Source organism: Cucurbita maxima, unplaced genomic scaffold (genome assembly GCF_002738345.1).
Source record: "Cucurbita maxima cultivar Rimu unplaced genomic scaffold, Cmax_1.0 Cma_Scf00069, whole genome shotgun sequence".
NCBI lineage: Eukaryota > Viridiplantae > Streptophyta > Magnoliopsida > Cucurbitales > Cucurbitaceae > Cucurbita > Cucurbita maxima.
In genome coordinates, this window is record NW_019272085.1 from 164126 (window position 1) to 190033 (window position 25908).

At 35.2% G+C, this 25908-nt stretch overlaps 4 protein-coding genes and 3 long non-coding RNA genes across 21 annotated transcripts; 5 read left to right on the forward strand and 2 right to left on the reverse strand.

The window, feature by feature from the left end:
- Positions 1-2529: 2529 nt before the first annotated feature.
- LOC111472340 (omega-hydroxypalmitate O-feruloyl transferase-like) lies at positions 2530-4329 on the forward strand. The gene is made up of 2 exons (XM_023118010.1): positions 2530-3149; positions 3229-4329. Exons 1-2 carry the CDS (start codon positions 2712-2714, stop codon positions 4141-4143), a joined length of 1353 nt encoding a protein of 450 aa, XP_022973778.1. The 5' UTR covers positions 2530-2711; the 3' UTR covers positions 4144-4329.
- Positions 4330-4642: 313 nt separating this feature from the next.
- LOC111472344 (phosphopantetheine adenylyltransferase) lies at positions 4643-7891 on the forward strand. 5 transcript variants are annotated; one of them, XM_023118016.1, is made up of 7 exons: positions 4643-4969; positions 5176-5393; positions 5459-5530; positions 6310-6369; positions 7228-7322; positions 7406-7475; positions 7569-7891. In XM_023118016.1, the coding sequence occupies exons 2-7, from the start codon at positions 5274-5276 to the stop codon at positions 7707-7709; spliced, it is 558 nt and encodes a 185-aa protein (XP_022973784.1). In that variant the 5' UTR covers positions 4643-4969; positions 5176-5273; the 3' UTR covers positions 7710-7891. The 5 variants fall into 5 exon arrangements, with proteins under 5 accessions (XP_022973784.1, XP_022973785.1, XP_022973787.1 ...); XM_023118017.1 differs by having other exon boundaries at positions 5189-5393; XM_023118019.1 differs by having other exon boundaries at positions 5252-5393.
- On the reverse strand, positions 6507-7221 carry LOC111472347. The gene is made up of 2 exons (XR_002715403.1): positions 6803-7221; positions 6507-6744 (listed from the first exon to the last, which is right to left on the reverse strand). It is a non-coding gene; the product is annotated as an uncharacterized LOC111472347 (long non-coding RNA).
- Positions 7892-9088: 1197 nt separating the features above from the next.
- On the forward strand, positions 9089-15505 carry LOC111472295 (cullin-1-like). The gene is made up of 20 exons (XM_023117950.1): positions 9089-9288; positions 9633-9792; positions 10149-10248; positions 10953-11138; positions 11298-11345; positions 11418-11621; positions 11717-11794; positions 11951-12040; positions 12145-12225; positions 12353-12415; positions 13099-13134; positions 13219-13305; positions 13436-13585; positions 13672-13727; positions 13816-13936; positions 14016-14177; positions 14259-14402; positions 14510-14728; positions 14819-14986; positions 15077-15505. Exons 2-20 carry the CDS (start codon positions 9659-9661, stop codon positions 15176-15178), a joined length of 2229 nt encoding a protein of 742 aa, XP_022973718.1. The 5' UTR covers positions 9089-9288; positions 9633-9658; the 3' UTR covers positions 15179-15505.
- A 369-nt stretch (positions 15506-15874) lies between these two features.
- Positions 15875-23596, forward strand: LOC111472334. 11 transcript variants are annotated; one of them, XR_002715401.1, is made up of 6 exons: positions 15875-15953; positions 16133-16431; positions 21592-21677; positions 21778-21862; positions 22670-22749; positions 23312-23596. It is a non-coding gene; the product is annotated as an uncharacterized LOC111472334 (long non-coding RNA). The 11 variants fall into 11 exon arrangements; XR_002715398.1 differs by having other exon boundaries at positions 16133-16200; positions 16274-16431; positions 21592-21862; XR_002715395.1 differs by having other exon boundaries at positions 16133-16200; positions 16299-16431; positions 21592-21862.
- LOC111472333 (protein SRG1-like) lies at positions 17311-20752 on the reverse strand. The gene is made up of 4 exons (XM_023118004.1): positions 20190-20752; positions 19862-20109; positions 19461-19788; positions 17311-19374 (listed from the first exon to the last, which is right to left on the reverse strand). Exons 1-4 carry the CDS (start codon positions 20433-20435, stop codon positions 19114-19116), a joined length of 1083 nt encoding a protein of 360 aa, XP_022973772.1. The 5' UTR covers positions 20436-20752; the 3' UTR covers positions 17311-19113.
- A 554-nt stretch (positions 23597-24150) lies between the features above and the next one.
- LOC111472291 lies at positions 24151-25644 on the forward strand. Its single transcript, XR_002715384.1, has 3 exons — positions 24151-25046; positions 25121-25203; positions 25290-25644. It is a non-coding gene; the product is annotated as an uncharacterized LOC111472291 (long non-coding RNA).
- Positions 25645-25908: the final 264 nt, after the last annotated feature.

Here is a 25908-nt window from a genome sequence, read left to right on the forward strand (position 1 = left end):
AAATAAATTTTTTTTTATGTGTTTTATTTTTTTAATGTTCTGAAATGACCCATTGGGCTTTCTTTGTGTATTTATTATTTTAAAAAGTTAAAAATATATAGTTGGAACATTAAATTAAATAATTTCGTTTTTTTTTTTTTTTTTTTTTTTTTTTTGGGTGGAGGAGTCAAATGTTTTGAATGGATTGGTTTTCGTCAACTTACTTCCGGATAAAACATGGATTAGATTTAGGGGTAATATTGGTAATATATATTTTTTGTTTCGTCTCGAAACTCAACTACTAAAGTTTTAGCTCCGGAAAATAAATCAAAAAAATTTCTAATTTTTTATTGCTCGACATTCTAAAAATATCTCATTTTTTTAAAATAAGAAAGCTCGTAAAATCTCACAATTACCTGTACCTCACGATTATTACCTCCGTTAAAAATTATATCATTTTTTATTCTAACTTTTTGATCAAGAATGTGTACTTTAGTTAATTGAGCTAGCTTTAACACCATTTGTAACGGTCTAAATCCACCGCTAACAGATATTATTTGATTTGACTTGTTACGCATTGTCACTAGCCTCCTAGTTTTAAAACATATCTATAAGGAAGAGATTTCGCATCCTTTTGTTACGCATTGTCACTAGCCTCCTAGTTTTAAAACATATCTATAAGGAAGAGATTTCGCATCCTTGTAAGAAATGTTTGGTTCCCCTCTTGGTAGAATATCACAACTTTGTTTCATGAATTTATTGATTATTTTAAAGATTAATTTTGTTTCTAATAATTAGATATAAAAGATATTATAATATTTTTAAATAAATTATTTTAAAGATTAATTTTGTTTCTAATAATTAGATATAAAAGATATTATAATATTTTTAAATAAAAAAACAATATTTTTCCTATTTATCTTTTATATGTAGAGATGCGCCTTGACTTGAATTTATCATATATTTCTAAATTATTAATTTATGAAAATAAAATAAGAGATTAAATATTGTTTAAAATTTTGAAAATCACATTTTTTAAATAAGAAACTGATTGAAAATGTTTTTTTTAATAATAATAATTTTATTGGTCAATTTAGAACCAATCTTGAGTTTAATAAATTCTCAAATCTATGAAATTAGGGTAAAGACGGAAAAGTCTTCCATGTCATTGTCCGCACCTTCTATTCGATACTTTGATCTAAAATCCATGAAATTAAGGTAAAGACGGGGAAGTCTTCCGTGTCCTCGTCCTCATCTCCTATTTCATTTTTTATTCCATGAAATTCTCTATATACTTTTACGAGATCGAGACAATGATCTCTACAAAATTTCACATATGCAAAAAAAAATATAATATAATATTCAACATAATTTCTAAAAATTTGAACGTTACAGCGTATTTCACATATGCAAAAAAAAATATAATATAATATTCAACATAATTTCTAAAAATTTGAACGTTACAGCGTATTTCAATGCTTGAAAAATTATATTATATGGTGGTTTATTTAATATCACTATTACCTAACTATAGGTGTAACTGCGAGTAATATACGTATACCAACAATAATTATTAGAAGTGTTTAAATGATTCNATTTCACATATGCAAAAAAAAATATAATATAATATTCAACATAATTTCTAAAAATTTGAACGTTACACGTATTTCAATGCTTGAAAAATTATATTATATGGTGGTTTATTTAATATCACTATTACCTAACTATAGGTGTAACTGCGAGTAATATACGTATACCAACAATAATTATTAGAAGTGTTTAAATGATTAACTATAGGTGTAACTGCGAGTAATATACGTATACCAACAATAATTATTAGAAGTGTTTAAATGATTCTGAGAATTAGACTGATCTAAACCACCCAATTCAAATATGTTAGATTTTTTCTTTTGATTTGGATTCGGTTGAATTTTTTGAAAATAAAAATTTTGGGCTGGTTTGTAAGTTGACATTTTATTTGTTAGGTCAACCCAACCAACTTGAAAATAGATTATAATCCATCTTTTTTCAAATCTCCTGGTCGGAAGAAAGGTTCAACAATTTCATGTTCTTTCTTTCGCTTTCGGAGCTTTCTCCCGACCTCCAGGAAAAGTATGAAAAAAACGCTTGAATGATACGATCCCTCCGTCACCCCAAAATGAAAGGGGCGATCTCGTAGTTCTTGGTTTGTGAAGATACGTTGTTAGGTGCTCCATTTTATTTTCCCATTGAGGTCGAACTAAACATGTGCTCGAGAGATAGCTATCCGTATACTGATAAGGGATGTATGGATTCTCGAGAAGAGAGGAACCGAGTGATCCCCCGGACCGCTCGGATCCCACGAATGAATAGAAAGTTGGAATGGACCGGCCGGATCCCAAGAGTGAATAAAAGTTGGAATTTTTAATCAAGGTAATAGTAACCTAATTCCAACCTAATTCATATAGGACTCAAATCTTGTTTAATTGTAAATTAGTCCCTCAACTTTTTTATATTTACTAAATTATTAGGTATAAATTCAAATTTATATATTCACCACCAACCTGATCACCTTCTCCGTCTACCACGAGAAACGAGCATGTTCTTTTTGCTGAAAGATTGACAGCAATGAAACTTTCATGCCCTACTTTTCTCCGTCCTCAAAGAAATCGTCACTTCTCCTTTAAAATTCCTCAATCCGCCATGGATTTCTCTCCTCCTTCTCTGCAATCTCAATCAGCCTCAAAGCCGCCATGGCCGTCGCGCCTTTCTCCTTAACCGACGAAGACCTGACCAAAGATGAGCCGCTGAAACTCCTATCTCCGGCCAATCCGATGCCGGTGGAAACAATCTTCCTATCAAACATCGATCTGGCGGTGGCGTTCACCGTCGAAACCGTTTACTTCTTCGAAGACGGTCCGGCGGCGGAGATGTCGAGGATGGTGAAGAGAGCGATGGCGGTGCTTTTGGTTCCGTACTATTTCTTGGCCGGTCGGCTTCAGGTGAACCGGGAGACTGGCCGATTGGAACTGGTTTGTAACAATGCCGGCGTTGTGTTTGTGAATGCGAAATCGAAGGTAATGATGAAGGAACTTGGGGATTTGTCTCTTCCGAATCCGAGTTTTTGTCAGTTAGTTCATCGGCCTGGACTCCATAGAAGCCTCCCGGAAAGAGCTCTGTTTACGATTCAGGTATATGACGAGAAATGGTTGCATCAATTTGTAAGATCTTCAAATGACATAGATATTAAATCATCTCTACTTCTATTAGGTTACGAAGTTCGCATGCGGCGGCTATGCGATTGGAATGGTGACGAACCACGGCGTTTTGGACGGCAAATCCGCCGCAGATATGTTCCAAAACCTAGCCTCAATCTGCCGCGGCCAAGGCCTCAAAACCCAAACCATTTTCAACAATAGAACATGCTTCAAAGCTCGAATCCCCCCTCTTATCACACACCCTCACCAAGAATACACTTGCATTTCTCCAACTCAAAAACTCCCCTCCGCCTTCACCACCGTCACCAAGCTCTCCCCCTCTCCAGCGCCGCCAATCGCCGTCGAAAACCGCCGTCACACCGTTATCCCTTTCTCCCCCTCCACCATCGCTGCCCTAAAGCGTACCGCCGCTCCGTGTTCCACCTTCCAGGCCATATTGGCCCAGCTCTGGCGGGCCAGGACTCGAGCGGTTTATACAGACCGGCTGGATGAGATCTCCATGGTTCTCTTTGCGGTTGATGTCCGGTCCAAGATCCGCCCGGTTCTCCCCGATGGGTTCGTCGGGAACGCAGTGGTGACTGGGTTTGCGGCGGCGCGTGCGGCGGAGGTGGTGGAGCGGCCATTTTCGTTTTGCGTGGAGAAGGTGAAGGAGGGGATTGAAAGAGTCTCAACGGAGGAGTATGTGAGGTCGGCGATTGATTGGCTGGAGGTTTATAGAGGCATTCCGGCGACTTGTAATGGGAATAGTTTTTATGTTTCGGCTTGGTGGAAATTGGCGTTTAGGGAGCTGGATTTCGGGTTCGGGAAGCCAATCCATGGTGGTCCGGTGGCAAATGGGAACGATGAGTTTGTGCTGTTGCTTTCTCCGGCCAACGGCAGCCGGGGGAGTACAAGTAGTGTCAATGCTTGGATCAGTATGGAGGAGGAGAAGATGAAGAAGTTCTTGCACCATGTATTTGCAATATGATCAAATTGCCTCAAGTTTCTTTGTCTGTACCTATATTTTCTAAGTTTTTTTTTTTTTTTTTTTAAGATTTTTAAAACTTGTTCTCTACCATAGAGCAATGGTGGGCAAACCGATGATCACATGTAACCTCGATCAAAAGATTTAAAATTTGAATCTCCCGCCTCAATGTTGGATAAGATGGATCCTAGATCGGACGTCGACTGTGTTTGCAAAATTCGCTCGTGTAGACCAAAAAGAGAATTGGGCAGTTCTTGGACCTGCATTGATCAAAAGTATACAACATAATACAACGCTGGTGTTTGCAAGTTCACTATTCTTCATCAAGAAAAACATTGAAATGAAACGAAACAATGAATACAAAAATGTGAGTTGTAAGTTTCAATTATGTCCCTAAATATTATGGTAAATTACAATTTTGCCCTTACCGTTTCGAGAGTCATTTTAAACCCTACTTTCGAGAAGTTGTTCAGGAGGACGATGAAGATTATTAGGACACTTTTTAGGGGTAGGCATACCACAAAGGACGGCTTAAATTATCTTGTTGAGTTTGTATCCTATATTAGTTTTGCTCGGATGTGTGCTCCCTCGATTGAACTTGGAGATTCGATCTTCTAACCCGACAATTATTTTATTTTAAAATTCTATAATAATTTAATTCACGATCATTTTAGTAAGAAATCCAAGTTAGGAAGAGATTTTTCTCAAATGGAGTCGTCCATTCCACTCCACACTCCCAAGGAAATCACTTACTAAAATCGCAGTCAAGGAGGGAGAGAAGTTTGATTTCAGGAGAAAAGGAGGAAGCGGCAGCAATCAACAAACAAAGGTATGTTGTTTCTGAATTAGAATCAAAGAAAGTTTTCTAGGTAGGAACCAGACGGCGGTAATAGCCATACGATCCTTTCAGCTAAGAAGTTTCGTGGGATAGCTACAAAGGCTTTAGGGTTCTTTTTAATTTCGTCTGATCTTTCTTGGATTTAATGAAATTTTAGTGGATTTTGTTATTCTTTTGATGATTTGACTTTCTGTTAGTATTGATGGAAAGATGAGTAGAATAAGAAGATTAGCAGGCTGATCTTTGCCCTGTTGTTCGATCAATTGACATTAGCTTGAAATTAGGGTTCCTAGAAATGACTATCTCGGAGGATACGGCAATCGATTCAAAAATCTCTCCTCCAAATTCATATGAATCCGTAGTTCTTGGTGGAACTTTTGATCGATTACACGACGGTCACCGTCTCTTTCTCAAGGTATCTCTTCTTACTTTTAATGGCCTTTTCCCCTTTAAGTTTTGGTAGTAAATGGTGGAATTTAGGCTGCAGCAGAGCTGGCTAGGGATCGGATTCTGATTGGAGTTTGTGACGGTCCTATGCTGAGTAAAAAAAAGGTACTCACCTCTTCCTGAACTAGCAGCATTTACTTCATCTTTGTTCATTTTCTTTGTTGTTCGACCATTTTTAGTTTTTCTTTATCAACATTTGGAAGCTTTAAACATACTTTCGTTCTATTCTGGATAGCTGGTATTGAGTTTATGAAATCTATTCAGTGTGTGGTTTACAAACTTTTAGTGCATTGCCAGTTAGTGTTACAACATATTATGCGTCTGTTTAGCCCTCGATCAACACGAAGTTCTTTCCGTCTGCTACTATCAGTATTGGAACTGCAACTTCGTTATTTACTGATTGGTAAAAGAAAATGATTTGTGAGAGCCCCTATCGGTTGGAGAGGAAAACGAAACATTCCTTATAAGGGTGTGGAATTCTCTCCCTAGTGACGCATTTTAAAATTGTGAGAATGACGACGACACGTAACAGGCCAAGCGGACGATATCTGCTAGCAGTGGGCTTGGGCTGTTACATAATCTGCCACTTACAAGTGCTCTAGGTAGTTATTTTCTTTATAGAAGCCAAGGGCGATTACTTTAAGGAAAAGTATGAAGGTCAAGTATTTGTCATTTCGTTTATAGAAGGAAAGTTGCTTTCTAGAAGGACACCATGAAAAGTAGTGACTTTAGAGGTCTTATAAGATGCTTGATGTATAATCACCTCCTTTATTTCTTTGATGTAATTTAAAGCTGTTTTGTTGATGATGTCGATGAAACCTTATTTGTTTCTGGGTCGACGAGATTGAGATGGTAATCTAAATTGCTTTTTTACTTCATCGCAGTTTCGGGAACTTATACAACCCATTGAGGAAAGGATGCAAAATGTTGTAGATTATGTCAAGGTACTTCATTTAAGAACCTTTTTCTTTTTGGGTTTCATGGGTTAGGCAGATTTTCTTGCTGTAGTTGTTAATAAAAAAAAATGGTAAAGGTGTATCTTATACTTCATTTCAGCTTCTTTTTTATTTTCTTTTTTTTCTCTTGTTTTTTCGTTCTTGTTTTGAGGAACGGAAAGATTAATTGATGGAGCTACAACCACAACAGCCTTAGGCATAGTCCCTCATTGGCTAAACAATCATTTGGTTAGGCCATTTTGGGCTTTGCTCTAACCGAAGTTATTCATTGTTTGTGTAAGATCCCACATCGGTTGGGGAGGAGAACGAAATATTCTTTATAAGAGTATGGAAACTTCTCTCTAGTAGATGCGTTTTAAAAACCTTGAGGGGAAGTCTCGAGAGGGAAAACCCAAAGAGGATAATATCCGTGTTTTAAAACCGTGGAGCTGACAGCGATATGTAATAGGCTAAAGCGGACAATATCTGTTAGTGATGGATTTGGGCTGTTACACTACCTCTCCCCTTGTAGCCAGTTTAATGGTATCGGTTGTGAATATGATCCCACGACTCAGCTAGACCTCAGCTAGTCATGTTCTTGATCATTTTTTGAAAGGTAATACAGACTAGAAGTTAATTATAACAACTCATCAACTTTAGTTTATGCTTGCAAAATTTGTTTCAAGTTTAAACTGTAACTTTGCTGCATGGACCTGGCTTAGACTCCATGGACCAAGAAGTCCATTTCTGGCATATGTTCATGAAAACAAATTCATTCCTCATTGACTCCGTTTCATATCTTATGAATAAATGTTATTTCGTTGCTACTTGCATTTCTCAAGTCACGTCGTGAGACGATTTTTGCAGTCTGTGAAGCCAGCACTCTTGGTACATGTCGAACCTATCGTCGATCCATATGGCCCATCCGTTGTCGACAAAACTTTGGAGGCTATCGTTGTCAGGTTTTCCCATTACTATGTTTATTTTCCAATAAACCCTTCACCGTAAATCTGATGTTGCTTTTCTGGGTTATTCCTTTTGGCAGCAAAGAGACATTAGCAGGTGGAATGTCGGTTAATAAGAAGCGTGGCGAGAACGGGCTTCCGCTACTGAAGGTCGGTCCGAGTCTTTTCTCATCGTCTTTGTTTGCAATACCAAAAAAAAAATCCCATTCTAAACTCGATCGGTTCGATGTTTCTGGTTTGCAGATTGAAGTTGTTGATTTAGTTACTGAGGAGTCCGGTGGAGATAAGCTGAGTTCCTCGACACTAAGAAAGCTTGAGGCAGAGAAGGCTGCCCCTGTCTTGCAGCAACAGACACCAAACATTACTCATGAAGCTAACATATAAATAAAGCTCCGTTGAGAAATTATTTGTAAGAGATATCAACACATTATCTTGAATTCAAGAACATTCTCATAATATTAAACCCAATAAATCATCATAAAGACTTGATAGATTTGCTATGTGCTTTCTGGCTGAATCTTTTTGTTCGGGAACCACGGACTTCTGCAATGATATGATATTCTCTACTTTGAGCATAAACTCTCATAGTTTTGTTTTTGGTTTTCCCGAAAGACCTCATACCAATGACAATACTATTTCTTACTTATAAACTCGTGATTATTGTCTTAATATATCAATGTGGAACTCTCTCCCAACAATCTCAACACAAATTATTAAGGGTATGTTTGAGAATGCAGTTGAAAGTAGTTTAAAGGACTTTTTTTTTTCTTCAAGATTTAGAAATGTTTAAGAATTAATTTTAATGCATAATATTTTCATGAGAATTTTCCTCCCGGTAATGGTTGGCAAAGCGGTGCCTTCGGGGGTATGTGGCTTGTGTGTGCTGTTATTTTAGATTCTCGACCTATTTCGACACTAGTGAAATGGGGTGAACCACTTAGATCTTGAATTGGGAGATGGGGCAGCCCACGGCCCATATCAATGAGATATTTAACCAAATTATAGTGATTAAATAAAAGTTTTGTCTGTAACGACATAGGACCAATTTATAATTTAACATTTTATTTATTACCCCAAAGATAAGACTATATATATATATATATATATAACTATTCTGGGGAGAACTAAAAAAATCAAGAAGAAAAGTTATATAAAATATTATTAAATTATGAAATTTATACTGTTTGCATAGGAAAAATAATAATTACAAAAGTAGAGGGAAGATAGATATATGCTAATTCTTAATTATTGAAACAAACAAATTAAATTTATTTAAAAAGTTATTTTGCCAATTTATTATTAATAAAAAAATGTTCTTTTACTAATTATTCTTCATTGTTTTATATAAAAATGTTTTTAAAACCTATCCAAAGTTTTATTTTTTTTAATATAAATTGTTTTAATAAATTTCATAATCAATTTTGTGTAAATAATTTATAATGCAAAAAAAAAAAAAAAAAAAGTTCAATTGTAAAATAATAATTAAAAAAAAACCCTAAACTAGGTTTAAAAAAATCAATATTTTTTTACAAGTTCTAATATTACGTTAAATAGCATTACTAAAAATTAAAATTAGATAAATATACTATTTTAAATTTCATTAAAATTAGATAAAAATTAAAAATTAAAAATTAAAATCTTTTAAATTTCATTATAAAATTCTATTAGTTTATAATTTTAATTTTTGACAAAAAATTACCCCAAGATATTATTTTTTAAGTCTCTCTCTCTCTCTCTCTCTCTTTTTAATTATAGAAATTGAAAAATATTATTATCAAAGAAAATCGCGCTAGCACTTTGCAACTTATCCCACCAACGCCCATCGGAATTTCTTTTCGCTCATCTCCCTTTTCGATCGCTATCTACAGGGTTTTACTTTCCGCTCATTGAATCAGTTTCCTCGTAGGGTTTTCTTTTTGTTTTGGTTCGAATCTGCTATCAGTATCTCCCTCTCTTTCTCCTGGTAATTTTCTCCTCCTTTTTTTTAATTGATCTGTCTGCAAATTTCTGGATCGTAGTAATGTATTTTTGTTTGTTGTTTCTGGTACTCATGTTAAGATTGTTTTGGAGTGGTGTAATTCAGATCATGAATGGTTCATTTTCGCTATTGCGTGGGAGTTGGATTGAAATTTGTGATTCAGGATGAGTTTCACTAATGTTAATCTATGTTGTTACTTTGAAGCTTGAATTTCATATTCGAATTGGGAATTTGAAATTTTTGTTGTTTGTTGTCATTTCCGTTTCCGATTTTGTTCGTGTTTTGATTGGCGTGTGATCTGATTGTGAATGTTATGGCCCCAACTGTAGAAATAGGAGTTGGTGATAATACGACGATGAACGAGCGCAAGACCATTGATTTGGAGCAAGGATGGGACTTCATGCAAAAGGGAATCACGAAATTGAAGAACATTCTAGAGGGACTGCCGGAGCCACAGTTCAGCTCGGAAGACTACATGATGCTTTACACGTAATAATCTTTCTAAACTTATGGTCATGCTTGTCTTCGCTTTTTATATTTATTGGATGGATACTCATTGGAGGATTGGAATGGGAGTTCCAATTAGTGCCCATTTCCATACTCTTTGAAGGCTTATAGTCTTCTCTGTTTTCTTGATAAGTTGGTTTCTTAAAAAATTAGATTACTTTTGAGCATAAGGAATTTGAATCGGTTGAGACTCTCTTTGATTTCGCACTCTATTAGAGAGGTTTTTTTTTGGTGGGTGGGTGAGGGTGAAATTCTTTCTACCGTTCTTACTTGGCAATTTGAAGGTTGGTTTGATGGAGTTTGATTAATTCAATTTATGATGACTTACATCTCTGCAGAACCATCTATAATATGTGTACTCAAAAGCCTCCACATGACTACTCACAGCAGTTGTATGATAAGTACCGCGAATCATTTGAAGAGTACATAACTTCATCGGTAAGAACTATGTAGTTTATGTATTGGTTTTCCTTGACCTTTGGGCCATTATCTTTTTCGTAACATGAAATTTAGCAGACATTTGTTTTGGTGATGTAAATGATAAGTTTGCTGAGAATATATACATTTATGTTAGATATCAGACATTTGTAAAATTATCTTAAATAAGAGAGATAATAGTTTATGTATATTTTATTATAAGAAGAAAGGAGTTCTTAAATGGAAGAAAGACCCATTTACATATAGGGAAATAATTTTAAAGCTATATAATACAATAAATAGAAATATATTGATTAACCAAAAGGGAAACATAACTAGAAACAACTGACACTCCCCCTCAAGCTAGAAATAACCGACACGAAGTTAATCATCTTGTCAAACTGTTAACAAATGGGCTAGTTTGAACAATTCTTCTGCTGTTTTATCTTTCTGCTGGCCAGATATCATTTAGTACTATCTTCATATGTCAAACTTTTGACACACTACAACATGTCGAAGAATCATGAGCATTTCTTTCCTATCAATTCCATGTCAATGTCCTTAATGTTCTAATTTCACCATTTGTTTGGGGAAATTAAAATGCTTTTGTAGTCTTTTATGATCGCATCTTTCACAGCACATTGTGTTGTTAGTCCTAGTTTCATATATTATATCTGTATCATTAGTTGTTGTTTCAGACACTCACAGTTGAACTTTCTGTTCAGGTATTGCCATCTTTGAGGGAGAAACATGATGAGTTCATGTTGAGAGAGCTTGTGAAAAGATGGGCAAATCACAAAGTGATGGTTAGGTGGCTTTCTCGCTTTTTCCATTATCTTGATCGGTACTTTATAGCTCGAAGGTCACTTCCACCGCTTCACGATGTTGGGCTGACTTGCTTCCGTGATCTGGTACGTTACCACCAAAAACTGCACTGGATTTTTCTTACCATGTTATATTTCTTGCCTCTTTGCTTGGCTTACCTGGTTGTGTTTACACTTGTGAAACTTGCAACTCAACTCTGCGAGTCACAGCATTAGAATATGTTGTTGATATTTGTGTTAATTCAGATTTACCAGGAGTTAAATGCAAAAGTTAGAGATGCTGTTATATCACTGGTATGTTAATGCCTTTTATTTTGTGCACCATCATTTAAGTTTTGCAATGCATAACTAGATTTCTCCTATCAGATCGATCAAGAGCGTGAAGGAGAGCAAATTGACCGGGCTTTGCTAAAGAATGTCTTAGATATATTTGTGGAGATTGGGATGGGGCAAATGGATTGCTATGAAAATGACTTTGAAACAGCCATGCTCAAAGACACTGCTGCATATTACTCTCGAAAGGCTTCTAACTGGATTCTCGAAGACTCCTGTCCTGATTATATGTTGAAAGTAATTCCTTTTTTTTTTTTTTTTATTAGCTTAGTAGATAAATATAATCTCATCTTTCTGGTAGGATTACTTACTCATTTTATTGGACACTCTAGGCTGAGGAATGTCTAAGACGTGAGAAGGATAGAGTCTCACATTATTTGCACTCTAGCAGTGAGCCTAAACTTCTTGAGGTTTGTTCTATCTTCCTAGTGCCTTTGTAATTAAAATAAGTCTTCTTGATCAAGTAAACTTCCAACTGATTTAGCTGGTACTAGCTTTTTTCATTCTTCTTTGATGATGGTCATCCTCATAATTGTAGCTGATGTATTGCATTCTCTCTTTTCTAGAAAGTTCAACATGAACTGTTGTCTGCCTATGCTACCCAACTGCTTGAAAAAGAGCATTCTGGATGTCATGCATTGCTTAGAGATGACAAGGTACTTGCACAATTTGCTATATTTTATTTTCAAGTAAATGGTTATTCAATATGAAGATGAACCTATATTTTCTTCTCCTTCGCTGTTTATGGGATACTTTCTAGGTTGAAGACTTATCGCGAATGTTCAGACTGTTCTCTAAAATTCCTCGGGGGTTAGATCCAGTTTCAAATACATTTAAGCAGGTTTGTGATTTAACCACTTCAATTTACCCTTATATGGTTTTTCATTTGAAATAATCAAAATTATTTTCTTTTATTTGTCTACTGTTCTTCTGAACTCCTATGAGCTTGTAAAATTTCTATCATACAGCATGTTACTACTGAGGGAACTGCCTTGGTGAAACAAGCAGAAGATGCAGCAAGCAACAAGAAGGTTTGTTATTAACTGCTATACGTTTTTTTCATTTCTTGCGTTATACCATTACATTAATCTTAAGTTTCGTCATTTTGGTTGATCATCAGCCAACAGGTTTTGGATTGTTAATTAATTATTATCAAGGTAGTCTGCAATGGTTACATCTAGCCTAAAGGTGCATTATTGTTAAAACTTTTAGTAAAACCTACATATTTTGTCTTCAAGGAATTTTCCATTCAAGCAGAGAGCGTTTCTTCTTATCAGAGATTAGAGATGTGGTTGACAGATGACATAGATGAGCAGTAATTTTTCTCATTCTTATTTATTTTGCATGAATTATTTTCCCTTGTTACTTAAAATTTTCTCTTTCTTTATTTTATTTTCATATATTTCTTGGAAATTTTGGGTTGCTTGCAAGACTATTTTAGATGTTCATGTTATAATTTCGGCATCCAATACGGTAGCCATGTAAAAGCAAATTGTGTGTGTTATTGTTCTTATCATCCTCATCATTGAATCGTTATTAGGAACTGAGTGTGTGCTTTTGAAAAGGTTTAATTCCGTCAGTGCTTGATCTAGGCTGTGGTGCTGATTTTATGATTGAGCTGTACTTTTCATGAACACTTAATGAGTTTCCTATACCAATCTTGAAAGGTTATTTTTATTGTGGCTAAGGACTTATTTTCTTTCCTTCTCTGTAGGCTGAGAAGAGGGATGTCATTGGTTTGCAGGAACAGGTAATCTTCCATTGTCACATTCTTGCATTCTCTCTCTCTCTTGCTCTCTCACATGGTATCTTAAAACTATGATCTGTGTTTTAGGTGTTCGTAAGAAAAGTGATCGAACTGCATGATAAATATTTGGCATATGTGAACAACTGCTTCCAAAATCATACACTTTTCCATAAGGTATGTTGTTTTTTACTAGTCTATTACAATGTGCGAAGTATGAGGTACACATAGTTATGAGAAAAAGATATAGTGATATAAAACTATTAAGAGTTAAATTGTCACTAAAACTTTATGTGCATCTATTTAGGCTCTCAAGGAGGCTTTTGAGGTCTTTTGCAACAAGGGCGTTGCTGGAAGTTCAAGTGCAGAGTTACTTGCAACTTTTTGCGATAACATTCTTAAGAAAGGTGGAAGTGAGAAACTGAGTGATGAAGCCATTGAAGAGACTCTGGAGAAGGTTCATTCTTCTTTCCCATCTTCTATTCCTTCTGCCCTTGATGATTTATGGATGATGTTATGATTATAACCCTTCTCTGTTTGCAGGTCGTGAAGTTGCTTGCTTACATCAGTGATAAAGATCTTTTCGCTGAATTTTATCGGTAATTCTCTAGATCTTAAGATTTATTGGTTTTAGAGATAAACTATAAGAATTGAAATAATGATGATAAATTGCATAACCATTTGCAGGAAAAAGCTTGCTCGACGGCTTCTTTTTGATAAGAGTGCCAACGACGAGCACGAGAGAAGTATTCTGACTAAACTGAAACAGCAATGTGGTGGCCAGTTCACCTCAAAGATGGAGGGCATGGTATGCCAAATTTGTGTTGTGATTTAAAGTGCTTGATATTGTGGAAGTATTACATGTGTTTGTTTTGGGGTCTCCTTAGGTCACAGATTTGACTTTGGCAAAGGAGAATCAAGCCAGCTTTGAGGAGTATCTTACCACTAATCCACAAGCACATCCTGGGATCGACTTGACGGTTACGGTCCTGACTACAGGGTTTTGGCCTAGCTACAAGTCCTTTGATCTTAACCTTCCGGCCGAGATGGTAGGCACAGGTCTCGTTTCAAGTTTGACCATTTACAAGTTGTACAACTTTTATCTTAATCTTTTCTTTCTTGAATTTCAGGTTAAATGTGTTGAGGTTTTCAAAGAGTTTTATCAGACTAAAACAAAGCACAGGAAGCTTACATGGATTTACTCTCTGGGTATCTGTAACATCATTGGGAAGTTTGAACCAAAAACAATTGAACTGATTGTGACTACCTATCAGGTTAGTACATCAACCTAATCGAAACTCTCGGGAACTCGGAGTTTGTTTTGTTCTACCACCAAGTCCTTATTACTGATTTATATGGTACTTTTTTTGTATGTTCGTAGGCTTCTGCCTTGCTGCTGTTCAATTCCTCTGACAGACTTAGTTACTCAGAAATTATGACTCAACTAAATTTGAACGATGACGACGTTGTGAGACTACTCCATTCCTTGTCGTGTGCTAAATATAAGATACTTAACAAGGAGCCGAGTACTAAAACTATCTCGCCATCCGATCACTTCGAGTTCAATACGAAGTTTACAGACAAAATGAGGAGGATCAAGGTTCTAATTCTTCACTAGTTAATATTTCCTTCTCATTGTTAACCGTAGCAATTCTTGTAAGATGCAGTATTATGATCTTCCATTGTGCAGATTCCTCTTCCACCTGTGGATGAGAAGAAGAAAGTAATTGAAGATGTCGACAAGGACAGACGTTACGCGATTGACGCATCGATTGTTCGCATTATGAAGAGTCGGAAAGTTTTGAGTCACCAGCAGTTGGTGCTAGAGTGTGTCGAGCAACTCGGTCGCATGTTTAAGGTTCTCTCAAACACTTCCATCTCGATACTTTGATTTTTTAATCTGCTTTTAACTTTCGGAATCTAAAAAGAAACAAATGGGAATTTGCAGCCCGACTTTAAGGTAATCAAAAAGCGGATTGAAGATCTAATCACCCGAGACTATCTGGAAAGAGACAAAGATAACCCGAGCTTGTTCAGGTACCTAGCATGATCCAGCCTTCTTCGTCAAAGAAGTGTTACGATTCTTATGACTAGAAATAGCTCTAGAAGGAAATCGTTCAATGACGATGACGATGACAATGGAGATGCTGGCGGTACGAGTTTGAATGTATAAATTAAACTGAGAAAATCGATCTGTTCGAACCATTTTTCCATCTAAGCAAGTTGAGATGCTTGTTATATGATTATTAGGAAACTGATGGAAAATCTGAAAATCCCAATGTTGAGATGATTATTGCTTAATTGGGCAAATGGAGTGAAAATAATTGAATTTATTACTGTAATTTCCATCTGCATATTTATTATTGAATAATTAGTTCCTTAGTTGTTTTGCCTCAAACAAAGCCTACGACTTTGGATAACCACTTTTTTCTCATTAATATATTATCAATATTATTGCTGTTTTTTTTTTGTTTTATAATTATTTTAATTATTTATAAATTCATTATCATTATAGATAGTTAAATATCAATAAATATATTTTTATAAAATAGTATTCATATTATTTACTATTTTAAGTAATTTTTTAAATAATATATTCATCTTGATTAATAGGTTAGTATAAAATTATAAATAAAAAAAATCGAAGAAAATATTTATTTCATGAGTTTAAAAAATCTAAAACAATTTCGAAACCCTAATGAGATTAAGTCTTATAATAAAGTTTTGATTTTTAAAATTTTAAATCATAATTTTATTCCTTAATTAATGAGCTTTCCTTCCTTCGATCGTTCTACGGAGATTCAGATAATCTTTTGCCGCCAAAGGTGCGCTCTCTCTCTCTCTCTCTCTCTCTCTCTCTCTTTCTCTCTCTCGCTGAGGAAAAGAGTGATCGGTAATTATGAACGATGGACAGATTTTGTGGAAATACGTATGTTTTTATGAAAAATTTACGGAGTGTAGATGAGATGCCATTTTCATTTTGAAATTTCTTTGAAATTTGCAGGCGTTGATGGAACATTTTCGCGCAAACGCACCACAATGCCGCATCAACTCCTGACAACAATATAGCCGGTGAGGTTTTATCGATTGTTAATTTTTTGCACGTGAATGAATCTCTTGTTGTTTTTTTAATATGATCGAACAGTAATGGTCGGGATTCGAAATGAAAGAAAGGGGGAATGTACATGGCGAAAAGCAAGCCACAAAACGTGAGCGATTGCGATTCTATGGAGTAGTGGAAGAAAGAATGGAGAAGTTAGTGAAGCAAAATTGACGGTCCTCTTCAGATTCCCAAATCACGAGGTATCCAAGAGTAATTAGACAAATAATATCTTGATCATGCATCTTCCATCTTGCATCTTGTATCTTTTAATGTTTTGTGAATTAAAATTATATACCTCAATCATTGAAATAATCATGTTTGACTACTGCAACTAAATAAAGTTTTGTGAGGGTGGGATTTTGGCGCCCTTGCGCTGAGATCATCTTCCTTTTATACATCAAGAAAGCAAGTTGTTGTGAAGGATTAATTTGACGTTTCCACTATTACTGATGGGAAATGGAGAGAAATTAAGAAGGAAAAGGACTTCCTCTTCGTGGGCATTGGATCAATTCGTAGTGGGCTCTGGTCTTTTTTTCACGCATAATAATTACGGCCACATTCCGATGACTCCCCGGTTTCCTTTCATGATGCCTTCCCCTACTTGGAGGATTTATATGTTTTTTGCACAACATTTTATTTCTGTATCAAGAAACAGAAATATACCCCCCAAAGCTTTATACTTCAGTTTCTAATGGCATGATACAAGCTAATATGAGAAACCTTAATGGTTTGAATAATATCACTCCACATGTAAAGTAATATTCTAAAAATAAAACAAAAGCATAGCACACCATTTGATATAGATGATTACTTCTATTACTAAACTAAATGTGACATTTAGTAAATGTTAAGGGGAATAAATTCACATATAGATAATGATAAATGTATAGGACCAGAACCATGTTTGAACTTTATTACATTTAATATTCAATTTTAATCTGTTTTACCCTTTTCTCCCAACTGCTTAGCGTTTGGAGTAGTTTAAGTATTAGCTTTTAGTTTGGATCCTAAGGCATGAGCACTGCCCATGGTAATTTTGGAAATCAGCAGACGCCCATGTTAAAATTAGCAATGTCTTAGTTGAGATTGCTAATGCATTTGGATGGTAAGTGAGGCATGATAAGGAATTCTTCTACTGCAATCATTTTATAATTGCTTTTGTTGAGTGATTTTGACTGCTTACAATCATCACGCCTGTATTGGCACTAACAATGTGAACATGACAGCATGCACTTGTTCACCTGGACCTCGTTATTGTTATTGTTACTAGGCTAAACCTTTCATAAGTTTTCAATCAGCAAGAAAAATTTTCGAATTATAAATTTCTTTGCCTCCGTATTTTGATTATCATTTGTTTCTAAACTTAGAATTTTTTTAATTATATCTTCAATTTTGAAATCTAAATATGTTTAGTCTTTATCATTAACACCAATTGAAGGTCGAATTTTACTATCCAAAATTTTAGTTTCCTTCCAATAAAGATAAGTGGACTTCATTATGATTTCACTGGCTAACAATTATATTTTAGCATGAATTTAACTATGTTTGCATGATTTGTTAGTCAATCTTTCAAATCTTACTTGACCGTTTTTGCCCATTTATTTCTAATCCATTCCCACAGCTACCAAATAAAGAAATAAGTTTTACATATATACTTCGTGTTAACTAAATTTGATGTTTTCAACTCAACTCACAATTTCTCCGCCTATTACCGGACTTCAAATTCCATTTTTTCTTTTCCTTCTGCTGTATGCCGTCCACTAGAACGCGAGTAAATTTATCCTCAACCAGATGGATTAGTTTCAAGGTATAGGACATTTTTATGACAATAAGATGTTCTAAATTAGATTTTTTTGTTCCCCCGTTGAACATTTTGGTCTTTCTCCTCAAATACTTGTTACAATTCACGGGCCCAAATGTTTGTCGAATTTGGATCCTAGTCAAACAAAATCTTCAGGACGTAATTAGGAATTTTAACTTCTAAGTTATAACTTCCTAATTGGTTATTCCTCCATCTCTTCCAAGACATTTTATCAGATACTTCGATATTTGCATGTGAAGTTTATCTGCACCCTTTGTGCCCCTTCAACTTTTTCTAACAAATGGAGATTACTACTTTCATTAGGCACTCTCTGCCATTTCTGATTGAACTTCTGGTGGATGAAACACTATTTTGCTCACCTGCCCAGCTCTGTGGTGGGTCAGCATGAAAAGCCATTATTACATGGGCTCTTTCAATTAGTTTGTTCAAGACATTATTACATTTGGTCTAGTCATGGTTCGCTTTGTGGACTGCTTGTTCTTAGCACTCAGAGAACTAAAAGAAAATTAGTGAAATAGTTTATGTTTCTATTGAAGCACTAGATGTGAACAAATTCATAATTTATGAGCTCTTTTATGGCCACTACCCAAGAAGTCCTTTACCCAAATTATAGTCATAGATGCCTCTTCCATTTCTTATCTTGGTGGCTTTAAAACAATCTGGTGGCGTACTATGTTGTTAGTTCCCCATATGTAGATGCTTCTTAGAATCTTGTTGAAAAGGGACGTCTTCGTCATGTTGCACTTGTTTTTCTTACTAGTACAGCTGCTATTTGATTGAAAATCCCAAAAGATGGAACATGACTTGACATGAGAAGCGTCAAATCTCAGAGGCCCCATTACCAAATTGTCGAATCTAACAACGCTCAACTAGGCAAGAGTTAACTTTTAACTGTACAACCCATTTAAATTTAGAAATAAGTAAAGACAAGATGTACATTCTGCATGTTGATTGATATTTTCCCCCTAATATTAGCTGAATGCTGACGTCACAATACTGCTCTGCTAAATTCTATACAGTATCGAGCATTGGTATCCCTAGGTGGGAAAGTTGTGATGCTTTAGTAGGAGTTTTTGGTTGGAATCTTCGCGAACTCCAGGGTTTTCTTTCCTTGTAACTTGTTTGTGACATAGTGTTTACTGTATTCTCCATGACTATATCTTCTATATTTGCATGGATTGTTTTTATCCACGAATTCTGGCATTGGTCCAAGCTCTATGTCATAGCTAGGTGCATAAAATGTGACTATCGAAAGTCGGTCAGTCTGCTTGTGAGTCACAGCTCGGTGCTCCACGCTTTTGTACCTGCCATTTGTAACAACCTGCATATAAATCAATGAGAAAGGAGTCAAGTCTCTGTTGTAAGATAAAAAATCATTTCTTTATTTAGACAAAGTTTCATTCACACCTCCATTGTATCGCCAATGTTGATCACAAGTGCATTTGGGAGAGGTTGAACAGGAACCCACTTGTCGTCCTTAAGGATCTGAAGCCCTACTGAGTTGCCCTTTCCTTGCTGCAAAACAGTTAAAGCACTTCCATCGGAGTGTGGGCTCAGCCCCAAAACAAGATCAGGTCTCGAACATGGTGGATAGTAATTCATCCTTATTGCCTGTACGGCCACCCCAAACGCCTTTTCAAATACGTCCTCTTTTAGGCCAAGGCCTAAAGCTATGTACTTCAATAGATTCTGGCAAAGCTTTCTTGCTTCTTTAGAGTAAATCTCAACAGTATTGCTGCAAAATGGTGTATGATTGTAAGTAGCTGAACAGTTAATTCAATGGTGACATTAGAATTACAAAAAACCACCTGAAGTTTGTTGGCTTCTTTGGCCATAATAGAGGGTTTCTTATAGAGTCGGGTATAACCCCCAGAGCAAACATGTTACACCAATCCAACTTTTGGTGCTCTGAGAACACAAAAGCTTGCCCGTATCCTTGAACTGTGCCCGGTGCCATTCGGTACTTCTGCTTTTCCTCCAAAGGTAGCCCGAAGAATTCCATTGCCTCCCCCTCAATGCTTTCTAGTAGGTTTAGAGCAATTCCATGATTAATTACCTAAAAGATTACCAAGGCCTTAGTTTCCATTGCCTGTTCTTAAGCTTTGACTGAAAAGAGAATATTCGATTAGTCTTTACCTGAAAAAATCCCCATTCCTCGCAGGCAGAGGCTAGCTGCAATATTTCATCTCTGTTTCCTTTTAAAAGTTTGGATAAATCAATAGTGGGAAGATCAGAGGATGAGATTAAAGCTGTTGGTGGTGTTGGCCTCTCTTGTACGCCCCTGATAAATCTTTCGGGAATAGTGTTGGGCTTAAACTTCCTGAGTTCTTGCACATCATCGATGTGTCCTACGTTGACGGGAGAACTAGGCACTGGAGCCATAGAGAGTAGAGAGTTAGAAACAGAGTTCTGAAGAAATAAATTTAGACCAATGTTAAAGCTATTGGTAATCCAACTTGGAATGCAAGTTTCGTTAACTCAAGATGAGCTGGTATTTATAGAGGAAGGCAAGCATGCATCTAGAGACTTGATGCATTATTTCTTTTATTTTTTAAAATATATTAGAGTTCGTGGAGACATTGAAATTTGGAGCATTATTTGAGACGTGTATTACACTCGTATCGTTTTCCTGTAGTTACTTGAGCCTTAACCAATTTGATTTAATTTTATAGAGCTAGGATAGCATACATTTTAGAGACTTGATAGGTTCTTTCTTTTTCAATATTTCGAGAGTGATTTTAAAATCTCATAGATACATATAGAATTTTAAAATCACTTTTACTTTATTGTGTTTAGAGTACTCTAAAACATGTTTTTAATTACTTAAAATAAAATTTTGTAGTATGAAAATGACATTTAAAAATATGTTCTACTAGAGTAATTTTCAACCATTCTCTTCTGTCTATCCACCCATTCTCATTTCCTTCTTCATCTACTTCCTCTAACACAGAAATCCCACTCATTGATTCTAATTCCTCTCTCTATCTTCGATCCGCTCTCTTTCTAGATTTCTAACCTGCCAATCGCTCTTTTAATTTTTGTTGTCTTCTCCTCTCGTCAAATCAATTATCTCAGATCGATCCGCCAGCTGATTGGTTTCTTAATTTTTTAGTATATATATGTTTTTATGCATGTCATTGATCAAAATTTCTTGTAACATGAGTATCTATTGTTTTCATTTATTTTATAGATCCCACATGATATACTATAGCCATGAATAGAAGGAAAGGATAAAATTCCTATGCTGCTGTACTACCTTTTACATGTAGTAGGATATGAGTGGGATAATAAAGCAGCAAGTAGCAGTACTACTGCATGGCGTGGAACTAAAATTCAAGAATATCTACCATTTTCTATGGCTAGAAAGGGGAACGCGAAATCGAATATCTTTAAAAGCTTTCTTTTGATTTGTAAACGAATCAGGATTTGACTGAGGAAATACTGTTGGCTTTTCTATGATGAATTTATGTGTTGAGTTGCTGACTAAATTTTGAAGTGGATTATATTACAGTTTAAAGTCTTTTTGTTCTAATTCCAGCAGTGATCAGATGGGAACTCGGGCATATTCAAAGTTCATCCATATGAGAATATTAAGTACCTAGTTTATGACAGAAAGATTTCCGAGTATGTTGGGCAACAAAAGATAAGTGTTAAGTCTTTGAAAGCTTTTCTCCTATCTTTGCTGAAAATGAAATCTACTTTTACTTTTTTGAATACTTTTTAGTTGTGGCGGTGGAAGATGGGGGCTCAAAGAGGGATGGAATTTGATAAAAGTGGGCACATACCAATGTCTTCAGTACTCTTTTCAGGTGATTCTCTATTTGGTCCTCCTTTTTTAAGTTTTTTCCAATTTTATTCTTGATATATTATAAGTTTTTAATGAGGTCTCTTCGGAAAGAACTTCATTCACACAAAGTCAAATGTATTATTAATATATTTGGAATATATAAATATGTTACTTAACAGATGACACGCAACTTATCTATGAAAAAGTGTAAAATATATTATTAATGAAGTAGTAGTAATAATAATAATTTGATGACACAAACTTTCTTATCAAATTTCAAAAGAATATGAAAGCATTTACTGAATCAAAGAAAAATTGAAAAGTTAAAAGATTGAACTTCTATTTTGAAACTTATTTTATATTTGTTTTACTTTTGTTCATGTACTTTCAAATTTTGTTATTATAAAATTTAGTCATTAAAAATATATTCTCATAATGTAATTTTAATTTAGACTAAAAGGGGACAACTCCCAACAAAACTTTGAACATAGGTGTCAATCGAATGTTCACATCTTGATTTTACGAGACATTGATGAAAATGTTGGTGAAGGTATAGGTGAAACATCGATATTATTATATTTTCAAAGTATTGATAAAGGAGTTGAAATACGGTTCATGGGGTTTGAAACTTGGACTTTCTTCCATTTTAGTCTGTATGTTTCTATTGATTTTAAAAATTTTGTACCTTGCTTTATGGTTAATCTTTTCTACAAAAGTATCTGTTTTTATAATTGTTCTTTAAAATATTAGAAATCCATTCACATTAAAATTTGTTTCTATTATTTTGTGTAAAATTAAATAAATATTAACTTCTACAAAGAAAATGCAGGTGTGGGTGGACATGAGCATGCAGGAGCACTGGTACCGTTTCAAGAAAATCACAACTTGACCCGATTGAACAGAGCCTATGTAAGATTCTCTCTTCTTTTCAGTTCTCGCTAAAAGGAACTGAACATATTCGATGCTCATCAAAAAAGTACATGCTTCTGTCGTATTGCTGATGACTTTTACCCTTATTATGCTTGGTTCTGTTCCTCGTACATTTTCTTTTCTATATGGCGACGTGGGCCTTTCATTTCGGAAATACGATGAACTCATATGAATACAAGCTTGAACCAAGAATTTATACCTCTAAATTTTAATTTTATATCAAATAGTTCAAGTAAATTAATTGAAACAATCTGATCCATTTACTTCTGTTCTTTCGTTTTGTGGAGCAATAGTTTGTTATTGGCTTGGATACTAATCATACAAAAAACTGATGGATGCGCTTTCAATTACATGTTTTTAACAGTCCTTTTGTGCAATATTGGAATCTTGTTATACTATATTTGCAGCCTAGATCCAATCAAGAATCTTCCAATACTTTTAATTCTGTAGATCTTTTAGGCATTCTTATTTTCAAACTCACATGTAGATGCAAAACTAGAGATTCTATTAGATACAAAATTAAACTGATTTTTCACTTCAGTTATGCTAGAACCAGAAGAAGGGGAAAAGGGAAAGCAAAAGGTGAAAGCATTTTGTTACAAGATTCCACAAAGCTTTAAAGCAGGCAATTGTGGAAGTGGGGACAGCGACCACGATGAAATCACAACGTTGGTAGTGGTTGGATTTACTTATAAGAAGTGTAGTGCGACCTGATATAAGCCTTCAATCAATCATATGTCTCACTGTATCCTTCCGTCTCCCCTAAGTTACTAAATTTTTAAGTTTCAAATTGTCTTTTTTTCTTTATATTGTTGTTATTTGTCTACTTGCCTCGTACTCTGCAATTTATGAGTATATGTAAACTCAAAGTTACATCAACTACAAAATTAGGAGATAAATATTTTTAAAATTCCACTCAAATTCTTTGGTATTTAAGATCTGTAATCTATTTAAATTTGTATGTACTCCATAGATAATATTTAAAAAGAAGTGCTCATTAGTTTCAATAAATAAATAAATAAATAAATCAAAAAGTGCTTGGTTTTTATGATTGGAATGAAGAAGAGGCTAATTTGGTAACAGGGTTCCTCCAATTGGGACAAATAGAGAGTTGATAATTGCACAAAGACTAATAAAGAAAAATCCACTGAGATAGAAACATAAAAGAACCCAAAGAGGTGAAGTTTAAAAAAGTGTATTTCAAGTTTCAAGTTTGGGTCTAAAAAAGTTTTTGATCTTTTAAATTCAGTGTGTATTGATATGCATTAAATACACTGAAATTATGGAGTAAAAAGGGAAAATACGAAGTTTTAGAGCTACCTTTATTGTGTTTTCTTCCCAAATTCAAAGCCGTTAACTTCTAGTAGTATTTGTCTGATATCTGGAACATAACTCAATTGGTTAGACACATATATATTCAATAAAAAAAAGATAACTGTTTGTTCCCACTTAAGCTGGAAATTTTCTTCATGTCCGACTTGCGTTGGGGCATTTGATAGTACAATGTTAGAGGCTAGGAGGTCAGATCATTAGCAAAAGACTGGTGCTTGCAGTCCTTGAACATCCCCTGAAGATTCCTCACTCTCTGCTATCATACTACCAAAAATTAGTCATTTCATCGTACTCTTTGTCCATTCCTCCTTGGAATATTTTGGTATCATCTGTCTATTTTATTTTGGGGCTACACCTTTGTTGTTTTGCCTTTAGGTTTCATTCCGAAGATTCCATACCAGTTAAGTCGTCGTCCTTTACGTGGTCACTAATATGTGGTTCTGGTGGGTTACGAGAAATAAGTCCTTATTGGTTTGATTTTGGTTGCATTTCCGAACACTAGATGAGTAGAATGTAACTCTAGCTTGTTGTGAGTTATCGACTCAAGTAGTCATCGATGCACTTCTTGGCAATGAAATCTAAAGACTACATAGAGAGAGAGGGGAGAGAACTTGCCGTGTTCTCCCCCGAGAAAGAAACAGTTTCATTGATGCCCTTTTCCTGAAAAAAAAAAGCTACGACTGACAAGCTTTGAAGTTGCCAATCAGAGTATCTATCATAGATAAGTGGATAAGATACTAATGTAATATGTATGATAGTTCAATGTCCCACCATGCGAGAATTCGCAATCGTTGAACTCATGGAAGTTTTTGAGGTTTTGAAGATGCATGATTGAACACTATCTCGAACCTTCTCTTCTCCTCACTACCTATGATGTTTTATCAGGTAGCATTTCAGGTTCTGGCAAAAATATTCACCATGTGGACTCATTCGACGACCCTAAGGTTTTTTCACTGGAGCTCTTGTGTTGGTGCTCCATCATTCTAGTAAAATTTAACCGGTTATGGTGATGGTACAGGGCTATTTAGATGAAGGGGAAGCCATGAATTCTGAGCCTAACAAACAAAAGAAAAGGAACAAGAAGAGAATGAAAAGCCAAAGGTTGAAATTCCTAAATGGTTTTGTTTATGCTCTATATAGTTCTAGTGTTGCCTCTACTTCCTCATGATAAATCTGTTGTGCTGCAGACTGTTGAGGACTCCGAGTGTGGGGAAGAAGCCCAAAAAGAAGTTGAACTTATGAGCTGAAACAAGACATGGACCTTCCTAATAACTGCCAATAGTTCAGTCTTCTGAAGAATGGGGAATAACTTGAAAAAGGAATCGACAAGGCAGTTTTTAAGCCCTATAGGGTTGCTGTTCCTGGTATTTTGAACAAGGAAAACTATTAAATCTCAGATTCATGAGCCTAAAACACTTGATTGACTTGGTTTCACTTTGCGAAAAATCGCTGTTTAGCCTCCCTTTCTTATATTGCAACATTCTTTTGTTATGAAATTGCAACTTTCTTTAAATCCAATGGCTTGAATTCAATTGATGGTAAGAGAAGTTTTTTCCCTATACATTCATGGCTTCTATCGCTTATATGGCTCTTCAAGTCAGTGATTTGCTTCTAAGCGTTTACAACTAGCCTTGAACATAATTAATTTTCTACCAGCTTAGATATTCTAGACTTTTAGTTCAAAGGATTAATAATCCCCAAAGAAAATGAAGGTTATAGTCTCAAAATCTAACCCAAAATCATGAAGCTATAAGTAACTAAGCTACCCCTAAAGGAAAAGTACTTAAGCTGATTAAAAAGAGGAAG

Excerpts from the sequence above, each read along its gene's own strand:
- LOC111472333 (XM_023118004.1), bottom strand. The coding sequence starts at position 20,435 with ATGGCTCCAGTGCCTAGTTCTCCCGTCAACGTAGGACACATCGATGAT. Across the intron at positions 20,110-20,189 it reads AGGAATGGGGATTTTTTCAG|GTAATTAATCATGGAATTGC; the intron begins GTAAAGACTAAT and ends GTAATCTTTTAG. Across the intron at positions 19,375-19,460 it reads ACATTGGCGATACAATGGAG|GTTGTTACAAATGGCAGGTA; the intron begins GTGTGAATGAAA and ends ATTTATATGCAG.
- LOC111472295 (XM_023117950.1), top strand. The coding sequence starts at position 9,659 with ATGAACGAGCGCAAGACCATTGATTTGGAGCAAGGATGGGACTTCATG. Across the intron at positions 11,139-11,297 it reads TGACTTGCTTCCGTGATCTG|ATTTACCAGGAGTTAAATGC; the intron begins GTACGTTACCAC and ends GTGTTAATTCAG. Across the intron at positions 11,622-11,716 it reads GTCCTGATTATATGTTGAAA|GCTGAGGAATGTCTAAGACG; the intron begins GTAATTCCTTTT and ends TGGACACTCTAG.
- LOC111472344 (XM_023118016.1), top strand. The coding sequence starts at position 5,274 with ATGACTATCTCGGAGGATACGGCAATCGATTCAAAAATCTCTCCTCCA. Across the intron at positions 5,394-5,458 it reads GTCACCGTCTCTTTCTCAAG|GCTGCAGCAGAGCTGGCTAG; the intron begins GTATCTCTTCTT and ends GGTGGAATTTAG. Across the intron at positions 7,323-7,405 it reads TTGGAGGCTATCGTTGTCAG|CAAAGAGACATTAGCAGGTG; the intron begins GTTTTCCCATTA and ends TCCTTTTGGCAG.
- LOC111472340 (XM_023118010.1), top strand. The coding sequence starts at position 2,712 with ATGGCCGTCGCGCCTTTCTCCTTAACCGACGAAGACCTGACCAAAGAT. Across the intron at positions 3,150-3,228 it reads GAGCTCTGTTTACGATTCAG|GTTACGAAGTTCGCATGCGG; the intron begins GTATATGACGAG and ends TACTTCTATTAG.